Raw genomic sequence first — 22036 nt, forward strand, 5'->3', positions numbered from 1 at the left:
CACCCTCTCTGTCTGTTCCTCCTTCCTCACTGGCTTCTCTTCCTAATTCCTTTTTCTGTCTCCTGCTCATCTGCCTAGCCTCTCTTTATGGGAACATCCTCAGGCTCAGATCTTGAACCTCACTATACTCATTCCTTCAGTGATCCAGTCCTATGCTTCTAAGAGTCATCTGTATGCTGACAACTCCCACATTTATGTCTCCAGTCTCTCCTCTGATCTACAGGCTCAACATAGCTAACCAGCTGCTCGACATCTCCCCTTAGCATGTCCAAACCCAAATCCTGATCCCCACTACCACCCTGCACTTCTCAGCCTACATGTCCTGTCTTTCCCTGGATTTTTCCTGCTGCTCAGGCCAAAAACAGAGTCATCTAGAGCTCCTCTTTCTCACACTCCCCATATGATCTGTTGGCAAACCTTGTTGGCTTCACATTCAAAATACTTTTAATATCTGACTACTTCTCACCACCTCCATTGCTTCCATCCTCGTGCAGGGCTACCATTCTCTTATCTAGATTGGTACAGTTTCCTCCTAACTGACCTCTCTGCTTCTACTTCTCTGCTTGTTCTCAATACAGGGGTCATAGTGATCCCTTTAATTCTAACTTGTTTCATGTCATTCCTTGACTCGATACCTCCAACCCTGCCCATGCCCTTCTCTCTCCCCTGTCCAGCCACCCTGGCTTATTTGCTCTTCCTCAGTGGTCCAGATAAGCTTGCACGCCCAGGCCATTTGCTCTGCCTGAAATGCCCTTTCTCAGTAGCTATGTGGTTTGCTCCCTCCCTTCAAGCCTTTGCTCAATTGTCATCCTCTCTCGTTGCGGTCCTCCCCAGTCATGCTCTTCACAATTCCAATCTCGCCCTCACCTCTACACCGCTTCTTCCCACCAGAATCCCATGAGGGAGGGATTTTATTTGTCTTGTTCACTGATGCATCATCAGCATTAGTCTGGCAGAAGGCAATTGTTCACTAAATATTTGTTGAATGAACAAATGAGTGAACCTACTTTTCTTGAATGAGAATGAAGAGTTTCTAGGATGAGATGAGGTCTGGAGCCGAAAGGAATGATCTTTTAAAATCATAACAACTTTGCAGCTACGTCGAAGAAGCTACCAGTTGCCTCCAATTTGCATCCATGGTTTTTCACTCTTATCCATACCTGAAGAATATTGATCCAGTGACCTCGAGCCCTGCATTTGAGTCTCCTCAGAATGCTCAAGACCAGTGAATTGCCTCAGAACCCTGGATGGGTGCCGATCTCCCTGGTTCAAGTTCAATGTTAGGTAGTGACGTTTACTGAGTCACTGCTACATGAGAGGCCTTCTCCATCCTCACCTAATTTAGTTTTAGGACCAACAGCCTCTCCTAGGAAGTGGATCCGAGAATCATAGGATGTTAGAGGTGATCAGCAGTGAGTACCATCAGCACAGGCATCTTGTGAATGCCCTGGCTCCATCCTCTAAATCGAATATTTCCACTCTGAGGCCTGACCTACCTTTGTGAAGTTTGTTCATTTGTAGACAAGAAAAGCCTCACCAAAGTAGAATTAGAAAGACCATTTAGATGTGCATTTTACAATTATTTTTGTAAATGGATCAAGTGGTACGAAATACAAATGCTCCCAGGCTATCTGAGCAATTCTGCCATCACGGCCCTGGGTTTGAGGAAGCTGTTCCCTCACAGGGTGTGGCCGTGTGCCATCTTAAGGCCACCCGCCTGCCTTGACCAGTCATTAACTGGCACTGGGCACCTCCCCCCAGTGTCCTGGCAGGGCTCCTGTGTTTTGCCAAGTGAGAGAGATTGCTCACATCTGACCTGGACACCCCTCTGTTCACCAGGGGACCTTGAAGGATGGCTGTCACACCAGGCGACCTGAATGTGCCCGAAAAGACACAGAACATCTCAACGAATGAGTGCTTCCAGTCTCACAACACCGTCCTGCAGGGGCAGCCCTTCGGCGGTGTGCCCACCGTGCTGTTTCTCAACATCATCTTGTGGGTGGTGAGTCCTGGGCACTGCGGCGGGCAGACCACAATGTCTCAGCTAGGGCAGGCAGTCGAACTCTCACGAGAGATGCAGCAGGGGCCCAACTGTTCAAATGGACACCAGCCACAGCGGTAGGGACTTCCCTGAATGACAGTCTCTCCCAGGACGGCCCCTGGTTGGTGGGCCTTGAGGAAGAAGGGGCGGGGAGAACCAGCAGAATTCCTAAGATTCTCTTCCATGCGCCATTGTCCAAAGGCTGGGCAGTGCCCTTGGGCCTTCCTTCTCTCCTTGCTGATTTCTACAAGGAGTGTCCTGTCCGATAGTTCTAAGTGTGCCACCAGCACTTTCATGCAGCAAACTCTGAACACTCACTCCGTGCCAGGAAGCGGCTGGACCCTGGGAATGCAGAGTTGAAAAAGACGTGGCCCCTACCCTGCAGAGGTGGCCACACGGTGGGGGACCCCCTAGGGACCTCGAGGAACAAGGTCTCTCTCAGGGGAAGGCAGGGGCCAGCCTAGGGGATGGCGTCATTAGCTCTCTTGCCCCATATTGCCTCTCCTGGCCTGTAGCTCATCGTTTTGGTTTACTCCTTCCTCCGGAAAGCCGCGTGGGACTATGGGCGCCTGGCTCTGCTGATCCACAACGACAGGTGAGGAGGGGCTGGGCGTCAGGACGAGAGCCGTTTGCTCTTGGGGGGATGTGCTGCACCCAGAACGCTGCTCTGATCAGTGCCCCAGCTACGGCAGGTATCACGTCATCCCCCACCCCTGCCCTGCTCTGGCCCTCCCTGCACAAAGGCGACGTGGAGGGCAGCCATCTCTGGGCACGAGGCCCCTTTTTTCTCAGACCTCAGACTTTCTGGATCCCGTGACTCCCAAGATGCGTTGGGCACCTGGCAACGGGGGCGATTACTGTCTGTAACTAGAGCTGTGTGTTCAGCACATGAACTGAGGTGTCTCCGTTGCTGGGCAGGAGGCCACTGCAGCCCTTGGCCCAGGGAGCAGGAGAGAAAGCGAGGCAGGCACCTGAAGCCTTCTCTCTCCTTTTCCGCCTCCCTGCTGCTTTCCCTGCCTGGCAGCCTGACCTCGCTGATCTATGGAGAGCAGAGTGAGAAGACGTCTCCCTCGGATGTTTCTATGGAGATGGAACAGAAGGACAAGGTGAGTGCTGGGGCAGGTGCGGGCCAGGGCGGGGTGGCGGGGAGGGTCCCGGCTCTGCGCGGGCAGCTCTGGTGTGTGCAGGAAGGAGCGCGCTCGCACTTAGAGGCTTTACAGTCAGCCGGACACAACCACTTCTAGCAACGCGACTACACAAATTCCCCAGCCTTGCCAGGCCTCAATTCCCCATCGGATATATGGAGATATTAACCATACCTACCTCCTAGGGTGCCAAGGACGTGTTAACTAATTTTAATATTTCAAAGGGATTTTAAAAGCTAATTTGTCTCTTCCCCAAATCTGCAACCCTCTCACTGCCCCAGGCTCACACTGAGCCGAGCACTCACCTTCCCCTTCTCAGGCAGGGACCCCCTGACCTCCTGCCACCCGATCTGCTCAGTGGAGCCCAGTCTTCTCCCTCTTTTTCCCACCGAATGCCATCGCCCCACCTGGGCTTGTCCGTTCATTCAGGCAGTTGCTGTGGCGCACTTGCTGTGTGCTAGTCACTGGTCTGCAGACTGGGCGCTGGGCGGTGAAACAAACGAACCAAGTCCTCCCTCATGACACTTTCTTCCTGGGTGAGAGACACCCAGACAGGTGCATACAGGACAGTGATAAGTGCGTGAAGGAAATAGGGGACAAGGAAGGCACTCAAGAGCAACTGAGCGGAGCTGAAATATTACAGACGGGTGGTCGGGGTGGCCTTGGGCAGAAGACGACGTATGAGTGGGGACCTGAACGCAGAGAGGGAGGGAGGCGTGAGACGTCCCTTGCCTACCACCCTTCCCACAGCTGCCCGTGTCCCTCTGCCCTGTTACAGCCAATCTCCCCAAAGGGCATCTGCCCTCACTGTCTCCGTTTTCACACCTCCCGCTCCTCGACCCCCTCAAATATGGCTTTCAGCCCCATCATTTCATGTATGGTGAGTATCTTCAGACAACCCCCAAGGTCTTCAGTGGTTCCATGCCACGAATCCCAGTGGACTTTCCTCAGGTCTCATCCGATCTCTCAGAAAGGGCTGACCCTGGAGACCAGGGGTCCCCAACCCCCGGGCCTTAGACCAATACCTGTCCATGGCCCGTTAGGAACCGAGCCACACAGCAGGAAGTGAGCGGCAGGAGAGCGAGCAAAGCTTCGTCTGTATCTGCAGCCGCTCCCCAGCGCTAGCATCACCGCCTCAGCTCCACCTCAGATCATCACGCATTAGAGTCTCAGAGGAGCACCAGTCCCCGGTGCCAGAAAGGTTGGGGACATTGCTGGAACATCTTTTCTTCTTGGCCAGAATCTTCCAGTAGCTGCTTTTGACGTCATGCTCTCTGGGAGACCCTTCTGCCTCACCATCTGTCCCTCCCCTGTCCCCTTTACAGACCCCTCTTCCACACCTGGAGGTTCCCACAGCTGATCCCAGACCCGCCCCCTCCCTCTCTCCACTCTCTCTCCCTGGCCATGTCATCCACCATCACGACTTTGGTTGCCACATCTACGCTGATTCCTCCTAAATTTCTATCTCTAGTTAAACCTTCCTCTGGGCTCCAGCCCCATTTATCCGATGACCTTCACATAATCTCCACATGTATATTGTAAAGGCATTTCAGGTTTAACGTGATCTCCCTCCGCCTCCGCCTGACCCTAGGTCCCTGGTCTCAGACTCTTCCCGCCATCCGCCAGCTGCACCCCCCTTGTTCCTGCCCCCTCTCCTGGGCACGGCCAGCTCATGGTTAAGTTGGGTGGCTTTTACCTTCTCAATTTTGTTTCTCTCTACCTTTCCCACCATCCCCCAGTGCGGGCCTCACTCAGATGACTTCAGTAGCCTCTAGCTGATCTCGCTAGGTCCACACTTGCCCCCAACCCCATCCAGAGCAATCGCATGTATGCGGGCAACCCATTCAAAGGCTTCCTAATGTCCTCGGAATAAATTTCAAATGACTTGGTCTCATGGTTTGACCTCTCGCCCACCTGTGAGCCTATCTTTCTCCTCTGAACTCCTCCACCCCCGGCCCATTAGCCATCCTTTAGATCCTCCTTCCCTCTGCAGGGCCTTTCCCCTTCTCCTCCCCCTCCCCCTTCCCCGCTGGCCTCTCTCTAAGCTCACATACACACCCTATGTTCAGATTCCCACAAAAGCACCACTTCCCAAGGGAGCCCTGTTTACCCCTTCCGGGTCCAGATCTTTTATAATGTACTCATGGAAAATGCATCCTTTTTCTTCAACACTCTTACACAATCTGTCTAGTGTGTCTCCCTCCCCCAGCGAAAGCAGGTGCCGACCAGGCGTCTTCCCTGCTGTCCCAGCACCCAGGCTAGCTGGTTGTGTAATTAGAATCTGACACAGGTTTGTTGGATCCAGTGAGTGAGCTGTCCCTCCGGGAGGCCAGGTCCTTTTACTTGCTGAGATCTGCCCCCATCAGAGTGGGGAACCTCAGACAGGTTCTTCCACCGTAGAACAAGGACAGTCATACCCCCCTTGCAAGGTGGCTCTCGTGTTTATTTTTAGAAATATCGCTTTGGTTGACTTTTCAATTTTTGTACAATGACAAAAAAATAATTTTATTTAAAAACTGTCTAATAAATCATTATGGCAGCTGAGGGGCAGCCAAACTGAAGAGAGCGGAAATTAGATGAGAGAGAACATAGTGAGGTGGGCCCTGAGGTGCTCCAGGTAGGACAGTGGGTCCGAGCCAGGCTGACTGGTATGAGAAGCAAAGAGGTCTCACCAGAGTGCTTAGGGCCAGTCGCAGCAGCTGTCAGTACCCCATGTGCTGGAATGGGGAGGATGGGGCCACGAAGACAGGTCCAGTGAACTGACCACCGTCACTTGGTCTTGTCAGCTGAGCTGGTCCCTGGGAACTTGTGGCCATTTTCTACAGGGGTGAGGAGAAGAGAGGAACTGGTATCTGTTTCTCAGACCTACTGTTTAGCTGCTAAATATTCTGAATGGTTTATGCCTTTCAGAGCTACAATGTGTGTGTGTGTGTGTGTGTGTGTGTGTGTGTGTGTGTGTGTAAGAGAGAGAGAGAGACAGAGACAGAGAGACAGAGAGAGACAGAGAGATGGGTCCACATGTGCTCACTTACACATCTCTGTCTTTATGATTTTCATGGGCACATAGATCACACTTCTACTTACCACTTCTGCCCTTTCACGGTGGTTCTGTCCTGTGTAAATTCTAGGACATGAACGTACATCGTGTGGTATACACCTGCGCACCTGTCTTGAAAGAGGTGGAAGTGATTCTAGGGAAGGTGTATCCTCCCCTGTGCATAACCACGAGGGGCCATCAACAGATTTACTTGCTCCCTGAGTAAGTCACAGCCCTGTTTGCCCAGAGGAGGGCTGTGCAGGAAGACTCTCCATGCAAGGGGTGGCGACACTCAGTCACACTCTTCTCTAGCTATTCACCCCTCTCCCTGAGGACTTTCCCAGTCGCCGCTGCCACTGTCATTCTATCCCCTATCATTGCTCTAACTCATACCTGGATATCTGTCCTTACTTTAGTTCCCAAGGATGTAGCTGGGAAAACGGTGCCCCTGAGGTAGACACTCCTCAAGTGGACATTCCCACTGTCCATCGACCCAACACAAGGAGGGGGACTTAGAAGGTGGGCCTTATACAGAAGGGAGCAAGAAACTGCCCTCTGTTGCTTGTTTGCCTGCCCCTCATCGCTTCCTTTTGGGAAAGACCCCTTCCCCAACCTGTGTGGTTCCAGGGGACCATCCAGGGGCCTATCTGGTTCACTGACGGGCTTGTGGGGCCAGTCAAGAACTGCAAGCTTCTCCAAAGTCTTGTTAAACCTGGGATCCCGGAAGGAAGCATGCACCAGGGCAACTTAACCAGCTGCCAGATCTGGCAGCTTTCAGAGCATGAGCCTTAGCCCACCCTCATGTACACTCTTCCCAAGCTGACTCCCCAAGGCCAAGGGCACATTTCCCCACCATCCACGAGCTCTAGACAGCAAGACCCTGAGAGAAAGGCATCATCGACAGGACCCTCAGATGTAAGGGGGAAAAAAAACAACTCAAAGTAGTGTTACAAATGGTTAATGGGAGGCTTGAGTGTAGAGAAATTCAAGAGAAGCACCTGCTTCAGGTATGGCTAGATCCAGGAAGTCCAGTGTTGCCACTGGGATTCCCTCTCTGGTCTTCTCTTCTGAGCTGGCTTTTTTTCTCAGACAAGATCCTGCGTGTGGCACCAAAGATGGCGCCAAGACCTTGGTATTTACCAAGGTACAGGAACTCAGAGGGAGAGAGGCCCTCTTTCCCCACACCCGTGTCAATCCCTTTTAGAGAATTTTCATTGATCCCACTTGACTCATGCTCCCATTGGTCACGTGACCACTGGTGGCAGTGGCCTATTTGATGGATAACCCAACTGACCGCATGCATGGGAGAAGGACATCTCCCTGAAGGAAGCAATGAGAAACAGGCAGAAAGCGACTGATGTCTACCCCCGAAAGCGTCCCTTTTCTCCCTCCAGCCCAAACCCCCATTTCTTGCAACAGGTTCCAGTGGAAGGGGTGTCAACTCACTTCCGGGGCAACATCTTCCTCACCAGTCACTACTGATTCTGGACCTCGCCAGCTTCCTTCTAGGACCCAGCCCATTTCTTGATGTCTCTTGTCTGGGAAGGAGACTCCCAAAGGACACTGCCTCAGGCCACCTCACTCTGCCTCTGCCTGGGTTCCCAGACTGGGTGGGGCAGGTCCAGGCCTGGATTTTCTCATGCTTTCTCTCCTTTTTTCCCCAGGGCTTCTATTCCTGGTTCTTCAACACCATCACCATGAAGTAAGTGCCTGAGCTTTCTGAGCTTGTGACAGACGCTTTGCCTTATTAGGTGGAGGGGGTGGGATGGAGTCTCCTGACCTGGGCCTGAGTTCTGTACCCAGCTCCCCACTTCCCACTGACGACCTCAGCCAGGCCCAGGCAGAGGATGTTTTCTGGGCTTATAGTTGGTGACATAGGAACTAGAAATAGCCCACAGTCCATTTTATCTCTGCCATAACCATCAGGAAAGGACTACTTTCATATGCTTACAAAAATGCTTTCACATACTCCACACCAGAAAAAGGAAATCCTGCATACTATTTGCTTTATTTCCGTGAACACCATGCATCATATTTGACAAAATGGAAAAATAACAGCACTGCCATGCAGAAGGGCAGGCTTCCTCTCTCGGCCTCAGCGCCCGATTACACAGGAGCAGCCCCTTGGCCACCTCACCTTCTGCATCTCTCCAGTGTCAGGCCTCATTTGGCACGGAGACAGACCTCAAGTCACCTGTTTCGTCCCGATTCCCTCATACCAGCCAAAAGCTTCAGCTGAGCAGAGAGTTAGCAGAGCTCTATGCCCCACTATGTGTGTGTACACATGTGCACACGTACACACACATGCATGCATGCACACATATGTACACACTCATGCATGGGTGCACACAGCCCTGTTTCCACCTCGGAGCACTGTATGTTCCTGGGCTTTCCCTAAATATCCCCCATACGTCTTGCACTGCCCACCCTTCAAAACCCTCCTCCACGGCCCTTTCTTGCCTGGTGATGCCTGCCTTAGGGTGCAGCCTCATTGCCCCTCAGAGGCCACCTGCCCCGGGGACCCTGGCTGGGCCTGCTAATTTGTTTCTTTGCAATGGCTCACAGGATTTCTTGCCCTTTTGCCTCCATGCCCACCGTTCAAGAGCGCTGCTGAGAGCGTTCCCACATTGTACCAAGGCCCCACCCCACCTATACCACACCGGGAACCGTTTCTTTCTTCGGACCCGACAAAGGGCCTGGAACCCTGTGAAGGCATGGGGCACCTTGACTAGGCCTTGGAAATCCAAAACCGAGCTTAAGATTAGTGGCTTCTTGTGTCTGAGCCCCAGCCTCACCGATGGGGGACTCTCCATGGCCTTGGCTTCTAGTCTGTCTTTCTTCGTCATTCCACAGAGTCCCCAGGAAGTGATACGGCTAGTTTATGTGTGGTTCAGGAAACTTAGCCACATGTAGGCAGAACAGAGAGGAGACTTTTGTTTCTGGGCACCTTCTCTAGTTTTGCTCTGTTAATTTTTAAAACGTGCACAAGCTCACACAAATGCGTTTAATTGAGAGAAACATGAAAATGCACCTCCAGTCTCTCATGCACCTCTTCGCGAACTCCCTCCACAGAGGCAACTGCTATCAACAGTTTCAAGGAAATTTTCTTTTCTTTTCGACAGGTGTTTACTATATTTGCATTTTACAATTAACCAATATTGCATGTGAACATTTGCTTGTCACCCTGGGAAGCTGGTCAGGCCGGCTCTAGTTTCCTGGGTTTAGCAAATTTATGGATGATGGGGAAGAGTGTGATGGCAAATTAGCCAGCCCTTTGCATGGGAAAAATGGAGGAAAACTGGTGAATGGGCCTGCTGGAGTGGACCACATCCTCAGGCCTGGGAGAAAAGGAGCCTTTAGGCTAGTTTGAGACTGACTTTCCAGATTTTCTCTGCTGTCTGCTGACATAGCAATGGGTGTACACGGGACGGGGGAGAAAGTGTCTGCGTTAGGAGGGAGTAGTATACGTGCAAAGCATAAAACTTCATATGGCAGGTGTCTCTGTAGTGTGCATGTGGGTGTGAACCAAAAGACTCAGGTCACTACATTGGTGCGAATTTGTGTGTGCAGCTGTTTGCGTGTGTGTACCTGGACCTGCAAGTCAGTGGGTGGTCGGTGTGCACAGCTGTGTGTGTGCCTGTGTGAGAACGCTCTTCCACCTCCACCCGCCCCAAAGTTCCCTCCATCAGGAACACATCGTCCAGGGAGGGAGGAAGGCTGAGTGTCGCACTATGTAGCCTGCACTGTCTAGAAGGCTGCTTGGTACACGTGCTGAGCAGAGACAAGGAACCAGAGCCCCAGCACACAAGAGCCATGCAGTCTAGTTGGAGAAGCAAAGATGAACAAGACTACGTATAATTTGTGATGGAGAGGTTATAATTGCTGTGCAAAGGGTACCTGAGTGAGAAATTAATTTCTACTAGGAGGTTCAAAAGAAGCGTAGTTTTAGACAAGGCCTTGAAGGATGGGGAGAATTTCGACTGCTGTGATTTGGAGGGCCAATCAGAAATAAAGGACTGTGTGAGCAAAGGTTTGGGGCAGAGATGGGCAGGGAGAGTGAAGAAATGATAAATCTTCTGGTGTAGCTAGAAGCAAGGGTGTATGGCAAGAGAGGAGCTCAAAGATCGGGCTGAAAGGATCAGCTGGGATCTTGACTGCCGCACTGAGAACCTCAGGCTTTGATCTAGAGGCAGTAGAGAGCCAATTACTATTTTTGAGCAGGAAGCTCAGGGTGTTGCCTGAATATAGGGAGGAGCATGGGGGTGGGTGGTGAGTGACAGATGGGCAAGTCCAAAGGCAAGTTGAGCAGCTAAGGGGGATTTTCCAGTGTTCTGGTGATGGGAGATGGTGACCAGGAAAACCGTGGGGACATGGCACAGGGGAGGGAGGTCATGGGTCTGTGGTCAATGGGTGTACCTTCCAGCTGGTTAAGAAAGAGGGAGAAATCGAGGTCTGGTTTCTGAGGAGAATAGTCATGCCACAAACTGGAAGGTGATGAGACATAACGAGTTGAGAAAACTATAAGATATGGCCAGGACAAGCATGTGAGCTGACCGGAAAACTGTTGAGAAAACAAAATTTAAGTTTAGGAGAAATGTCAGAGCAGGAGATTTAGACTTGGGAGATGGGTACACAGAGGTTGTAGTTGAAGTCATGGGAGCAGACGGGTCACCCAAAGAGACAAGATCAGAAGAGGCCCAAGGGAGAGTATAGTTGGGGCAGGAGAAAGAAGTGGCAACCTGTAGTGCATGTGCCTTGGAGGCATCGGAGAGCGTGAGGCCAGCAGCCTTCAGCGCTAGGGGGCTGAGTGGAATGAGAACTGAGAAGAGGACATTGACTTCGACCGTTTGGGTCTCCACTGGGAGGGCAGCTCCCGGATAAGGAGATATCCAAGAAGTAGAGGCAGAGAAGGAAGGTCACCTTTTTTCAAGAGGTGAGTGGAAAGAAGGAGGTAAAGATAGTGGATGGAACCTGAAGGGCAAAAAGTCAGGGAGTGGATGCCTGAAGACTTTCTTGTTTTATCTGAGAGTGACAAATGAGCACTTGAAGCTGATTGTCGTTTAAGGGGAAGACGTGTGGAGAGGTGGCTATTAATTTAAAGATGAGAGAAAAGGACGGTGGATATAGCAAGTCTCCAGAAAGAGGTAGAGAAGGGGAAAGGATTAGAGCAGAGATGAGAATTAATTGTGAGCAGGAGAAAGGGTGAGTGCTGGGACATCATGTTGGTGGCACTTTAAAGAGTGATAGAAAGAGGAAAGACTTGAGTAGAGGAATAAAGACAGACTCAAAAATATAGGCTTCTCTCAGAACTATAAGACAGGGTGCTGAGTATAACCTGTGATTCTGGTAAAGATGGAGCAAAGGAAAGGGCCCAGTGGGGGAAGCAGGAGTCGACAGCCTAGGAAGGAAATTCTTGCTGTCCTGGTCCCGTCCAGCCCTCTGCTCCCTCCACATGATGGGAGCCTCTCTGGGACCTCACCTCACCTCAGGCACACTGTTTCCATCAGGTGACTAGATGGTGGCACCCCAACCCTGCAGCAGGACACTTCCCTGTTCTCCCTCTCCAAGATGCAGGCTTCTCACCAGTTCTCATCCTTAGGATTGAATTTTCAAGCCCAGGGCAGGAAGTATTTTAACTACTTGCAGTTTAAGAAATCAAGAACTCAAAATCGAATGAATGAATGAACAACCAACCAACCAACCAACTAAATAAATAAATAAATAAATCATTTAGACTCTAAATAATTCCCTAAATGGGGATATTGAAAACCTTGAAGATATTCTCCTCTGCAGTATTGTTTTAAAATAAATCTGAACCCTGGACTGGATGCTAGAAGTTGCATATAACCTACAAGGCTGACCAGAGGGCAAGGGTGACCAAACTATGGTACATCCACCAACGGAGTGGGTCGGCCAGCATGGCGCTGGATGTGAGTCAGTGCTCCATAGACAGAGGCCACTGTCACCAGTACTATTGTATAGCCATGAAAATGTTTAGACAAACATGTAAAAATGTAAAAGGCTTAAGATTAAATGCTAAGCAAAAGAGCAACACATCAAACGCTGTTTATACTAGTCATTAAGTTAAACCAACACAACAAGAAACTAAAGGTAATTAATCAAATTGTTTAATAGTCATTATCTTAGGTTGATGAGATTGTAGGTGAATGATTTTCTTCTCTTTTGTAGTTTCCAAAGTTTCTCTAATAAGCCTGTGTTGCTTTTAAATATTTTTATTGAAGTATAATTACAAAGTGCACAAAAAATAAATGTCCAACTCAATTATCACAGAGCAAAACCTATGCAATCACCATCCTGATCAAGAATTAGGACGCTGCTAACATCCCAGAACCCTCTCCTGCTCCCCTACAACCCCTCCCCCCGTCACCTCCCCTTCTCCAAAGGTAACCAGCGCCCTGACTTCTAACTCTGTAGCTCAACATTGAGTATTTTTGTATTTGTATATGAAATCATTTGGCATGTTTTGTTTGTGCATTGCCTCTTTCACTCAACATTGTATTTGTGAGGTTCAGCTATAGTCATTCATTTTTATTTCTGTGCATTCTTTCATTTTATAGCTCAATAATCTGATATATCTATATATACATAGCTACGATGATAAATGATAGCTAGATAGGTGATGGATAGGTAATAGATTACTACATATAGATCTCACGATTCTTATGTTAATTTCACCTTTTGATAGACATTTAGGTTGTTTTCCGTTTGGGACTATCACAAATAATGTACCTGTGAGAGTCTCATACATGTGTCTTGATGCACATGTGCATGTATTTCTGTTGCATATAAACCCGGGAGTGAAATTATAGGTCATAGGGTGGGAACATATTCAGTTATTCCAAGTGGCTGCAACAAAGTGTGTACCCGTGAGTGTGCAAAGCTCTCAGTGCCCCATACCCTTCCCAGCACTTGGTATTGCCCTGCTTTCTAACTTTGGCCAGCCTGGCAATGTGAAGTGGTAACTCATTATGGTTTTACGTATTCCTTTGTAATTTAAAAAATTAAAATAAATAACTTTTTAAAGTAGAAGGCATCTTGATATCGCTAGTGGTTTCTCAACTGCCTATACCATAGCAAAATGTTTGAGGCAGCGATAAAAGACGGAATGAATGCTTGATTTCAAGAGTACTTCTGGACTCCTAAGTGTGTATCTACAACATTGCCTCTGTCTATGATATGCCGGTGAAAGTCAGTGAAATGTTCCAGGCATAACAGAGAAGAAGGGCAATATTTCTTTAAAAAAATAAAATAAAAAAGAAAGCTCGGGGTCAGGGTGGTAATTTTCTCTCCTTTTCTTCTACCTACCCACCCCGCCCCCAACCTAAGCCACTGCCACGCTGGCCCCTGGAGCTGAGGAATGTCCTGTCTGTATGCCTCTTCCAGGAACGAAGATCTGATCAACAAGTGTGGAGACGATGCCCGCATCTACATGATGTTCCAGTACCACCTCATCATCTTCATGCTCATCCTCTGCATCCCCTCCTTGGGCATCATTCTGCCCATCAACTACACTGGGACCGTGCTGGGTAGGTGGAGCTCAGCAGGCACTGGGGCTGGGCCACTAGACCCGAGAGGCGGCCTGGTAGGCGGGACAGAGCGTGGGTCTTTGGAGTCTAGAAATTGACTTTTTAATTCCACTTCTTGAAATTAGTTATGTGACCTTAGCAACCTGTGTTTCAATTCTCTCATGTGGAGACTGGTGATGATACTCCCTTCATTGCAAGTTTGACCTAGGGACTGGCACCTAGCAGACACCTAGTAGTAATTCAGTCTAGAATTGAACATTTAGCCTCAACCCCACGTCACATCTGGCCAAGTGTTCCTGGAAGTCCTTTCTTGATAGTGACCCGCTGCAAAGACTCCTGAATGTGATATCTCCCCACACCCACTCTGATGGACATAGACCCTAAGCACAGGGTTTATCTCATAAGACGTCTTCCCACCCTGGTTAAATCCTTTTGACAAAATAACATCATAAGTGAGGGTTTGGACGTCAAAGACAGAGAAACCTTGGTTCCCCAACTTTTACCCACATCTACTTCCCAGAAGATACCTTTACCCAATCTAGAAAATTATTTAGTCTTATATTCAGTAAATAAATCTCCCCAGGCCTTGGTTTTCTCGACCGTCGTGAGGATTGGGAGATAATGCGTACTGAGTGACTGGCGCCGTGTCTGATGTAGTAGGTGCTCAGAGAACGGCAGCCAGTATTTCACTTAGAAATAGGAAGGTGGACAGAGTTTTATGAAAGCTGTACAACTAGGTGGTATAGACTAGCACCTTAAATGCCCAGGTGGGAGCCAGCTTCACTCTGATTGCTCAGGTTTTTACTTGTTTCTCCTCGGCCAGAGGGTAGACCTCGATTAACTCATTGTAGCACAGTGTCCATGCCACCAAATGCCACCAAATGCCACCGCCAGAGCAAACCACTTCTGAGCCCATCTTTCTAGATTCTCATCCTAGGCTAGTGTGTTGGCAATGACAATATAATGTGGGGTTTCTAGATATGTTTCACAAAACCTGGAGGTGTCTACATCAACAAACTAACACACTTAGCCAGAAGGTTTGCTCTGTCCAAATGAGGGAGCACCACATTTCCTGGAGATTGAGGTTCTTGTGCTTGTTGCCAGTGGTAACATGTTGCTAATTTCACAATTCCGCTCATGTCAGGGCCAAGGGTTGCTTCGCCAAGCATTTTCCAGGTGCCAATTAGTGTCAGTCGCTCACTAGGGATGTCACACCAAGACTCAGTCTTGCTTCAAGGCTGAGGAGCACCATTCCGGAGACCCAGGGAGAAGAAGAGGCCTCCGCCGTTTGTGTTGGAAGTTGGGGCAAGTTCTAGGGAACTGGAAGGAAGAGCAGGTTGTAGGCAAGTATCTCTAGACCCCAGGCGCTCATTCAAGAGCCTTGAATTCTGGCACCCCACAGCAATCAAGGAGCCAGGCTTGAGGTCAGCAACTTTCTTCTCTTTCAGACCGGAATAGTCACTTTGGTCGGACCACCATTGTCAATGTCTCCACAGAGTAGGTACCTGATCCTCTTACCTCCCATTCTATGGGCTGGGGGCGTTGGTGGGGAGAGAAGGTCCAACATGTGGGTCCATATGCTGGGCACCATTTTGCCATTAAGAATGACCTGGTTTCCTTGGGAACCCAGGTCCTAAGTGAGAGGTTTCTGGCAGGGCTCTTGGTGACTCAGCGTTCCCCAAATGGGTATCTCTGTACTCGATGGAACTACCCAAACCAGCCACTCCTGAAGACTTGGAAAGATGGTCCTATTTGCTTAGTATGCTCAGTTCCCAACAGTCGAAGACCCTAGAGAGTAGAGGTTTAAGGTATTGCTTCCCTGCCCACAAAATACGTTCAGGTTAATCGAGTGAAGCATAGACCTGATTCCCACAGTGGAGGGATGGAGGAACCACATGCCCTGGGTTCATGCCCACCTCTGGCATCAGCTGGCCCTGGGTCTGGGACAGTTCACCCATGCCATCTGAACTTCATGTCTCGTCTGTGGTGGGGGAAAGGCTGTTGGACATGATCTCTAAGCTCCCTGCAGCCCTCATGATCCCACCAAATGCCACCCCTCCTTCTACCCCAGGGGAGGTATAGCAAACCTACTGGGTCGTCCTTCCTTGGGGCCAGTGTAGGACCCTAGAGTCTCTCATCAAAGAGGTAGGGCAGCCCCTCTGCTCGGTTTACTGGGCAGCCATGGGAGTCTGAGCTGCAGCCGCTGACATCATGGCATAGTGGTAAAGAACCTCAGTGCCTCGGCAGCTCTGGACTCACCCCACAGTGCTGCCACTATGAGGAGTGACCTCGGGTGGGTCACCTACCACTCTGACCCTCCTTTCTCTAGGGCTAGAATGAAGATAGTAACAGTACCATACTCAACACGGTGTGAGAGTCTAGTGAGAAAATGTATATATAACAGCGGTCCCTAACCTTTTTGGTACCAGGGACTGGTGCTCCTATGAGAATCTAATGCCTGGGGATCTGAGGTGGAGCTGAGACGGTTTTGCTAGCACCGGGGAGCTCACCTGCCACTCACCTCCTACTGTGCGGCCCAGTTCCTAACAGGCCGCGAACCAGTTCCTGTCTGGGGCCTGCCGGGTGGGGACCCCTGATATAAAGTATCTAGTCCCACCCTGGCTCTGGCATATAGTAGGCACTCGACAAATGTTAGCCTTCATTAGCTGGAGCGGGACACCCCCGTTTTACCACCGCCATCCCTTCCAGCTTGCCCAAATGCCTGGAAGCACCCAAGGGTGGTCTGAGGGCCACTGTGTGTGTGTGTGGGGGGGGGGGGAGAAGGTGTCTCACCCTCCTTGTCTTAATCCGGGCAGGAGTAAGGTCCTGTGGCTGCATGGCCTCTTCTCCTTCTTCTACTTCCTCACCAACCTCCTCTTCATGGCTCATCACTGCTTAGGTTTTGTGCCCAAGGAAGCCTCCAAGGTGAGTAAGTGAAAAGAGCTACCAGAACTGTTCTCTCTCAGCTAGAGCCGCCCCCACCCCCGAGCTGGACCTTCCCACTCCCAGCCTCAGAGGCTTCCCAGCTGGGCACATTCTGCACTCCCGTGGGGAGTAGTCTCACCTGAGCAGAAAAGCTTCCTCTCCTTAACCTGTGAGTCGTCACCTGACACCCCTGCTCTGCTGTCTCAGTTGTTAAACCACTTCCAGACTGGTTGGTAAATGGCTATCCCGGCGCCTCCTACCCCTGCGCCCTTGCTGCCCTGTCCCCTCTCCGAGGACCCCCGGACCAGCAGGGTCCAGCATCCTAAGCGGTCAGTGCCTCATTAGCCTTGCCCAGTTCAGCTGTGCCCCAGCTCCTTGCCCTTCCAGAATCTTTCTGAGGTCAGAAACCCCATGTCCTGCCCCCATGCCTCCCCACTCAGTCTTGGTTTGGGTCACCCCTACCCCATCTCCCAAGCAGACCTTAAGATAAGGATTTGAGTAGCGTTTGTTTATTCGGGAGGTGATCCCAGGAAGCAGGGTCGGGGGTTGGGGGACAGTGGGGCTGGAAGAGAAGACCTCTGATAAAAGGGAGTGGCAAGGGGCAGCTCACTACTGTGGAAGCTGGTGCTTAATCCCAAGGGGAGCTCTGAGAATCGGAGTAGAGTGTGTACCCTAGAGTTTCCCAGCCTAATGAGGAGCAGTTGGGGGCATTTTCTCGCCTGCCGGGTGTGACAAGTGGAAGGCCCGTTTTAGATGTTCGGGGCCACCCAAAGACCCAGACATCCAGGAGTCCCATGTGAGCACACTCTTCCTTCTCCTTTTATCCTCCCTATCCAGGTCACTAGGACACTGATGATCACCTATGTCCCCAAAGACATCCAAGACCCAGAAATCATCATTAAGCATTTTCAGTAAGTGGGTTTGGTGGGCTGAGCGTGGGTTGCCTCATCCTGGTAACCCCGCTTAGATCCTCATGTGGGTAGAAGGTCGGCACTACTACTCACATGGGGGGTGGGGCGAGAGACACCCCAAGGTGGTGGCTTGCCCTGGACTGGGCCAAGGATCAGCCTTTCAGAATGAGGGAGCCCTGGGGACAGAGCAGGGCTTCTGAAGTCAGGGATTCTCTGAATGGCATGGGTGTAAGGGGTTGGGAGCTGATTTTCCTTTCCTTCATTGCACTGACTACGAGCCCAGAGAGCTAATTATCTCTCCATGAGCAACAATTTCCAGCTCTGCCCCTTGGCCCTATTCTGGGTCCTATGGGAAGAATGTGGTATATCTCAGATTACCAGGGATCAACCCTGAAGTTTGGCTTTAGGAGCAAGAGCTGGATTCTCCACCCAAGAACCAGGAACCACGGGCAGCTGAGCCGCCAGCCCTGTGGGCTGTGGCTCTGGGCACAGGGTGGGGTGCACGTTCCTAGCCCCACAGCTGGCTCAGCATCCATGTTTGTGGCTGCAGTGAGGCCTATCCAAGGTGTGTAGTGACCAAAGTCCACTTCTGCTATGACGTCAGGACCCTGATTGACCTGGACGATCAGAGGTGAGGCTGCAGTGGGGCCCGTCTCGATCTGGGGTGGGGTGGGGGGCGGGATATAGCTCTGCTGGCCCCTGACCTTAAGATCTCCTCCCCACCCTCCCACGATTACCGCCTCCCCATTCCCGCCACCGCCTGACAGGCGCCATGCAATGCGGGGCCGGCTCTACTACACGGCCAAAGCCAAGAAGTATGGGAAGGTGATGATCAAGACCCACCCCTGCTCCCGCCTGTGCTTCTGCAAATGCTGGACGTGCTTCAAAGAAGTAAGTGGCAAAGGTGTCTGGGGGCGCAGCAGAGGAGGGCCCGGGGCGCTGGGTCTCCACGTTCGGTCCAGGGCTCGGGCAGTGCCTCTCGCCCACATCCTCAGCCCCAGGCCCCGTTCAGTTTGCTCCAGGGCTGCAGCACCCTCCTCCCTTCCTTCCCTCCCATCCTGCCTCCTTGTCGAGAGTGTAGAGAAGCTGAAGCCTTTTGGGGGGCCACTTTCAGAGCGACCCAGGGAGGCTTTCTCTGGCCCACTTCTGGTCTTAGGTGGGAGGACCAGAGAGGATACAATAGGTCGCTCTAGCCTGCCAGGCCTCAGGCTTTCAAAGTGATAGGACAAGAACTTGTGACAGCAGTGGGATCCGCCTTATCACCCCACCCACTGTGGCGAGAAGGTGGCCTCAAGACTCGAACACCTGCCTCCGGGCAGCCCCGAACTCTAGCCAGTCCAGAAAAAGAATCACCCCTTTCCTGAACGATTCTGCAAACACATTCTTTTCCTCCTCTGGAGTCCACCCTAAGTCCTAAAGCATCTCCTTACCCCCAGCTGTGCCTCACTTTCCCCAGATCTAAGAGCAGGGAGCTAATTTTAGAGTCATAGCTTCTTCCTGTATCAGAGTTGGGATCTTGGAGCCCAGTTGGGGTCCTGAACTCTTGGCCAGACTTCAAATGGAGCTGGGGATGGAACGGAGGCCTCGGGCCCACTACCCTCTGGGCTACTGAGTGGAGAGAGGCCTCATGCCCAGGTGAGGCCTTCCTGGAGCTCTGGCCTCTCCAGCTCTGAAGGCCACATCTCGCTCCAGGTAGATGCAGAGCAATATTATAGCGAGCTGGAGGAGCAGCTGACTGACGAGTTCAACGCCGAGTTCAACCGCGTCCGGCTGAAGCGTCTGGACCTAATCTTTGTCACCTTCCAGGATGCCAGGATGACGAAGCAGTGAGTGCCAGGGCTAGCAGCTTGCTGCACCACACCCAGCGCAGCCCCAAGAGCGGGCCTCTGCTTTTCTGAAACCATCCCCCTTCACCCCCATTTCAGCCAAGATAAGGAGGAAAGAGCCTCCCCCCAGTCTGCAGTATTCTGAACTCCCCTCCACCATGCTCCTCACAGGCAGCCGCCATCTTGCTTCCCACAGCATGGCCACACCCATCTTCCCCCAGCTGCCCTGCTCCATTTGTCCCCAGAGACACCCCAGGCCCTGAGCTCTTTGCTCCCATAGGTCCTTGCTTCAGCATGAAGGCAGTCGGAGTAGCCTTTGAACACTTGTTTCCTCTTCTGGGACAAGAATGGTATCCATTTTTCCCCCTCATTGATTGCAAGTGACAGACTCAGGGTAGAGAAGCTCGGCTTGCCATTTCTCTTCTCCCTCATTCGTATCCTTTCAGCCTCCTCTCTCCTGTGCCCCAGCCTCTGGCAGCCCCACCTTGATGGGAAGGGCATCGGATTCACTCTGCAATGTTCTGGAAGGATCCTTAGATCCTTAGGACTGGGTCTAGTAAATGAGAGCCCCGGAATCAGTCTCTTGAGGATTGGGGGAGGAGGGGCATGCTCTCCCTGAGGGGGAGCTTGATAATGCACAACGCCTTGTTCTTGCACAACCCAATTCTACAAAGTAACAGTGGGGCAGCCTAAAATTTAGTTGCAAATAATTGTGTGTGGCTTTGCAAGTCGCTTACACTCTCAGATTTCATACCTGTCAAATTCGGTTACTTATATCTTCCCTGTCCACCTCTCAGAGAGTTAAGAAGGAATATCTGTTGACTTAGTGTGTATGTCATATAAAACAATGCACTGTCACTCAGGAGAGAGAGTCAGGTTTAATTACAACAAAAGTGTGAATGAGAAAACCAAAGATGGGCTCCTGTTCCAGCCCCTGCCCCTCTCCAGTTGTGTCTGCAGGTGCCTCAATTTGGTAATCTGGATTATATCAATCACCAACTAGCACAGTGTCAGGCACACAGAAAGAACTCAATATTGGTGCACGTTGGTATTAAGACGAGGCTGAAATTAGTACCCTCCCCTGTCACCCTCAGAGAAAGAGCATGTCTTTGTGCAGTCACTGCTGTCTAGGGGCCAAGACATAACCTGAGAATCACGTGGTCCCCTCCCTCCTTGGGCATCCTTCCCTGCATCCCTCCTTCTAATGTTCCTTTCCTCTAGCAACTTGGCCTTGGCAACTGCCTGTCTCTAAGGCCCTGAGAGACATAGCCAAGGCTTCAAGAATCCCCAGGAAGTGAGCAAGTCCCCAGCTGTGGGACCCTGGCATGAGCCCCCCCCCCCCCACACACACACAAGCCCATCATCCCCAGACTCCTGTCTCCTTCCCCCATCTCTACAGCATCCTGGAAGATTACAAGTGCATCCAGTGTGGTGTGTCCCCCCAACAGTCCTCGGTGACCACGATCGTCAAGTCCTACCGCTGGAGGGTCACCCTTGCCCCACACCCCAAAGACATTATTTGGTAAGCCCCTTCTGTCCATATCCTCTCCTTTGGGTCCCTCTGAGACTGAGGAAGTCAACAGGATGGGGAAACGAATTGGGGCCTCTCTTTCTACTTCGATGCCCACTTACTGCCTGCACTGGGCTGGGCCATGTCCTCTCCTGAGCACCACAGCCTCTGCCCGCTCCCAAGCCCACCCCACTACAAGCCTGGATGGCACCAACACTTGAGATAGAGGTATTTCTTTCAGAAAGAACTCAGATCTATTTTTCAGCTCACCTTTGGGATCTATTCAGAGCTTTTGGTTCTAAACTGTGTGATTGAGGGGAAAGTCCAGGGCCAGGTGCATGCAGGTCTGGGCCCAGGGGTCCAAATGAGACCAGGCAGCCTGGGTCCACAGCTGGCATGCAGGAAACAGCACTGTGGGCTCTGTCTAAGGGCCAGGACCCGGGGTCCTAAGTGCGTCTCCTTCCTCCATCCCTCCCCAGGAAACACCTGTCCATCCGCCGCTTCCGTTGGTGGACCCGCTTTATCGCAATCAACACCTTCCTCTTCTGCCTCTTCTTCTTCCTCACCACGCCTGCCATTATTATCAACACCATCGACATGTACAACGTCACCCGTCCCCTCGAGAAGCTGCAGGTGCCGCCTCTGCTCAGGCCAGGCGTGGGGGCCCCAGGGAGGTGAAGGAAGAAATCAGGCGAGGATGGAGTGAGGGGCCCATGGGGACACAGCTTTAGGGCCCATGCACCATAGATGTGGTGGAGGTGGCAGTGATGTAAATGGTGGTGTGGAGTTTTTGTTCTCAGGGGGGCGGGTGCAGGTTGCTGCCCATCTTAGGGACTGGGACGAGAGAAGAGCAAAGGAAGGGACAGTGGAGGAGCTGCAGGCAGGTCCTGGGATGAGTATGGGGGCTGGGTGGTCCCGTCACGTGTGGGCTCAGAGGGCTTCTTTAGGTCGGGCCACCCAGGCCTGCTAGTGGTACAAAATGTGCGGTAGAGGATGTGGCAAGTGTGACAGCTCTGTTTTACTCACATTCTTTGGAGCTGGGGTTTTTGGGTTTGGGGATACACTTGAGGGTGGGAAAAAGTGAGGTGAATTCC

The 22036-nt window shown here is 51.4% G+C and overlaps 1 protein-coding gene across 6 annotated transcripts in view; it reads left to right on the forward strand.

Annotated features, from left to right (window-relative positions):
- The window catches only part of TMEM63C (transmembrane protein 63C), an 86509-nt gene that overhangs the window by 51723 nt on the left and 12750 nt on the right, over nt 1-22036 (forward strand). For all 6 annotated transcript variants that reach the window (XM_016156641.2, XM_016156644.2, XM_016156642.2 and 3 more), the window contains 13 exons: nt 1840-2002; nt 2557-2636; nt 3066-3147; nt 7888-7925; nt 13628-13770; nt 15219-15267; nt 16587-16695; nt 17533-17606; nt 18157-18237; nt 18374-18497; nt 19299-19432; nt 20832-20954; nt 21422-21575. In XM_016156641.2, the coding sequence (XP_016012127.2) occupies nt 1853-2002; nt 2557-2636; nt 3066-3147; nt 7888-7925; nt 13628-13770; nt 15219-15267; nt 16587-16695; nt 17533-17606; nt 18157-18237; nt 18374-18497; nt 19299-19432; nt 20832-20954; nt 21422-21575 (1341 nt within the window). In that variant the 5' untranslated portion in view covers nt 1840-1852. The remainder of the gene's footprint in view (nt 1-1839; nt 2003-2556; nt 2637-3065; nt 3148-7887; nt 7926-13627; nt 13771-15218; nt 15268-16586; nt 16696-17532; nt 17607-18156; nt 18238-18373; nt 18498-19298; nt 19433-20831; nt 20955-21421; nt 21576-22036) is intronic.

The sequence above is a fragment of the Rousettus aegyptiacus genome, unplaced genomic scaffold (genome assembly GCF_014176215.1).
Source record: "Rousettus aegyptiacus isolate mRouAeg1 unplaced genomic scaffold, mRouAeg1.p scaffold_m13_p_3, whole genome shotgun sequence".
Lineage (NCBI taxonomy): Eukaryota > Metazoa > Chordata > Mammalia > Chiroptera > Pteropodidae > Rousettus > Rousettus aegyptiacus.